This window comes from Austrofundulus limnaeus, unplaced genomic scaffold, assembly GCF_001266775.1.
Source record: "Austrofundulus limnaeus strain Quisiro unplaced genomic scaffold, Austrofundulus_limnaeus-1.0 Scaffold5, whole genome shotgun sequence".
Lineage (NCBI taxonomy): Eukaryota > Metazoa > Chordata > Actinopteri > Cyprinodontiformes > Rivulidae > Austrofundulus > Austrofundulus limnaeus.
Window position 1 is genome coordinate 4,298,076 of NW_013952407.1, and position 2,813 is coordinate 4,300,888.

The 2,813-nt window shown below is 38.8% G+C and overlaps 1 protein-coding gene across 1 annotated transcript in view; it reads left to right on the forward strand.

Moving 5' to 3' along the window:
* Positions 1 to 233: 233 nt before the first annotated feature.
* The window catches only part of ogfod1 (2-oxoglutarate and iron-dependent oxygenase domain containing 1), a gene marked incomplete in the record, with an annotated part of 6,380 nt that continues 3,800 nt past the window's right edge, over positions 234 to 2,813 (forward strand). The window contains 5 exon segments of the mRNA XM_014027923.1: positions 234 to 494; positions 1,057 to 1,202; positions 1,284 to 1,330; positions 2,453 to 2,553; positions 2,645 to 2,761. Coding sequence (XP_013883377.1) covers positions 335 to 494; positions 1,057 to 1,202; positions 1,284 to 1,330; positions 2,453 to 2,553; positions 2,645 to 2,761 — 571 coding nt within the window.

Below are 2,813 nucleotides of genomic sequence, written 5' to 3' on the forward strand. Positions count from 1 at the left end.
AAGGGGGCTGTCTTGAGAATAAATTTAAGTCAGAAGTGGTTATTCATAACATTTGTGATGATTGTAAGAAATACAAAGTATAAATAAAAAATGTTTTCATACTTGAAGTCTCTGACATTGGTATTTTAACTGTCAGAAGYTAAACTGCTTTGAAATCGTTTCTGTTTTATCCTTAGGCTTGCTTGCCTGACAGTCAATACTCCGGGCTTTAAAAACATGTTTACGTCATTCACCCGCGACGTAACAGTCGCACGCGGCAGCCTGTCAAAACGATAGGTGTCTGGTCTTTTCAAAGTTGGTTGTCGCTCGTTTTCTCTCCAGACAAGTTTCTGATATGACATCCAAACGGGCTCAGGAAGAGCCCGGAACCGCCGGCGGGAGGAAGAGGTCGAAAGGCGGCCTGGAAACGGCGGAATTTAGTGTCGACGTGCGGGACGAGCATCTGAAGAGAGCTGTGAAGGAGGCTTGGAGCCGCGGGTCTCACTACAGCCAGGGTCCGTAAAGGAAAACTTTATGTCATCACTGGTTGTTAGTTTAACCATGGACCGCAGCTGGGTCTTTACTTCCATCGTAGACCTGTTTACCTTACTCGTTAAGGCTTATAATAAGGTGGCGGTTAGACTTAGATCAGTACAGAATCTAACATTTGGTGTTTTAACCCCCGTGTTTTGATAAAATGCATGTACAAATAATAAAGTAAATAAACTACAAGCATAATTCAAATTTGCCCTAATCCATTTCATATATTTATATATAAAAAAGTGCATCCTCATTTATGTNCCTCATTTATGTTGTGCCCCCCACCTGTAATTTAGTATTTTAGAGTATTATACTTATAAATACAAATAGCAAAATAATAATAATAATAAATACTATATTGTAATGAGTTTTAGAAAGAGTGTAAATGTGATGATTGAACACAAGAAAATAAACAGATCAGAATAAATTTGAAGCTGCAGTCTTGTTTGGGTCCTTTTAAAAACATGATTCCAGTTTTATAGAAAGAGTTTGACCCATATTTGTGTTTTGTTTTTGCATGTGCAAATAAACGTTCAGGGTTTTTAGAGTTGGACTGCCACCCTTTCCCTCACTGCACCATCAAGAACTTCATCAACAGTGAAAGCTTTGTTGAAAACCTGCAGAAAGAGTTGCTGAACCTCAACTTCAACGAAAAGTCAAACGATTTGTACAAATTCAAACAGGTCAGACCAAATCATCCGTTTTTGTGTTCATTCCAGTTGCTGTGTTTTAACGAGGCTACTTATTATTTTTTCCCCCTACAGTCTGATGATCTGAAGAAGAGAAAAGAGCCACACATCACAGGACTGAGGTAAGAATAAAACATTAAATAATCAGGGGATAAGTTGTGGTTCTAAGCACATTTGAACATTATCACAGTTTTACTCTAAATCCACTGAGGGAACAATTAATAAYCAGTTAATCTGCACTGTTCCACCAGTTTATCTCAAATTTCAGACACACAAACCTACTTTTACTGTGGTCAATCTTTCCTTCTTCACAGATTAACCTTTACGTCTTTAAAACCTGGTAATAAAAGCAGGTACATTAGGGTGGGTTCAGGTGAACAATCTCCAGGGTCTTTATGCTTTGGACCKGAGAATTAATGAAATTTAACAGATTATGTTTAATCTGTTATGCTTGTGACATTGAACTGATGAGATATCTGGATTTTATTGCTTATTTTGTCATGGCTGCATAACAGAACAGCACATTGAAAGCGCATTTACCACACAAAAACGCTGATATTCGTTATGAGTTTATGTTGTGTAAAATTMAGACTTTAAAGACGAGAATCCCCTTTTTCTGCTTTTTATCGCAACAGTAAATTAATGATCTTATCCACCAGAGGGAGCCAAAGATWACCTTTTCTTCCTACTTGTATTGTTTCTTTTATTAATGATATGACTTCATTATCTTGATTTAAAAATAAACTATTGGTTTACCAGACTCAGAAGCAGAAAAAGGGTTGTTTTCTAGCGTAGTTTATTATTAACACAAAATCAGTGTGTCGACACAACAAACGTATAATTAGGGACCAGACGTCATTTTTAAATTAAATAAATCAAATCAAAACCTAAATGTGTAAATGATTCGTATGTTAAGGTCGTCTTCATGTTGACACGTGATGGAAACCGTCGGTTATTCTGAGGTGGCATCGAAACGGCTTTTTGTTGATGAAATGACGGCTGATAAACCTGGCTGTGAAAGCTGCCACACCTGCTAATGAAATGCAGCTCTGGGGATTAAATACTGTTATTAAATACACAATAACAGCCCCCCTCCTCCTATTTGTGATTATTCATTATTCATCTTGCTGAAAATGTCACGGCGAGCTTTCTTGTGTTTATGGGGATTGGGGTGGGTTAGCTGAAATATCTCTGCAGTTTGTTGTTAAATGTTTATGATCACAACACAGCAGWTGTTTCTGTAGGGCGGCTCTGTTCCAGCGGTTCCGGTCCTGGCTCGGGGAGGTGTTGGGGGTCGAGCTGGAGCCCACGGTGGATATTTCTTGTGCCAAATATGAACACACAGGTGAGAGCAGTCTGCAAACTGAAAATTGTTGCAGTTCAAACAATTTTTTTCTTGTGAATCACAATCATTTTGTTTTGTTTCTGTTTTCCAGATGTTCTCTTGTGTCACGAYGATGAACTGGAGGGGAGACGAGTCGCTTTCATTTTGTATCTTGTGCCACCGTGGCAGAGCAGTGACGGGGGAACCCTCGATCTTTACACAACAGATGGTGAGTGTCTCATTGTGTGTGTGTGTGTGTGTGTGTGTGTGTGTGTGTGTGT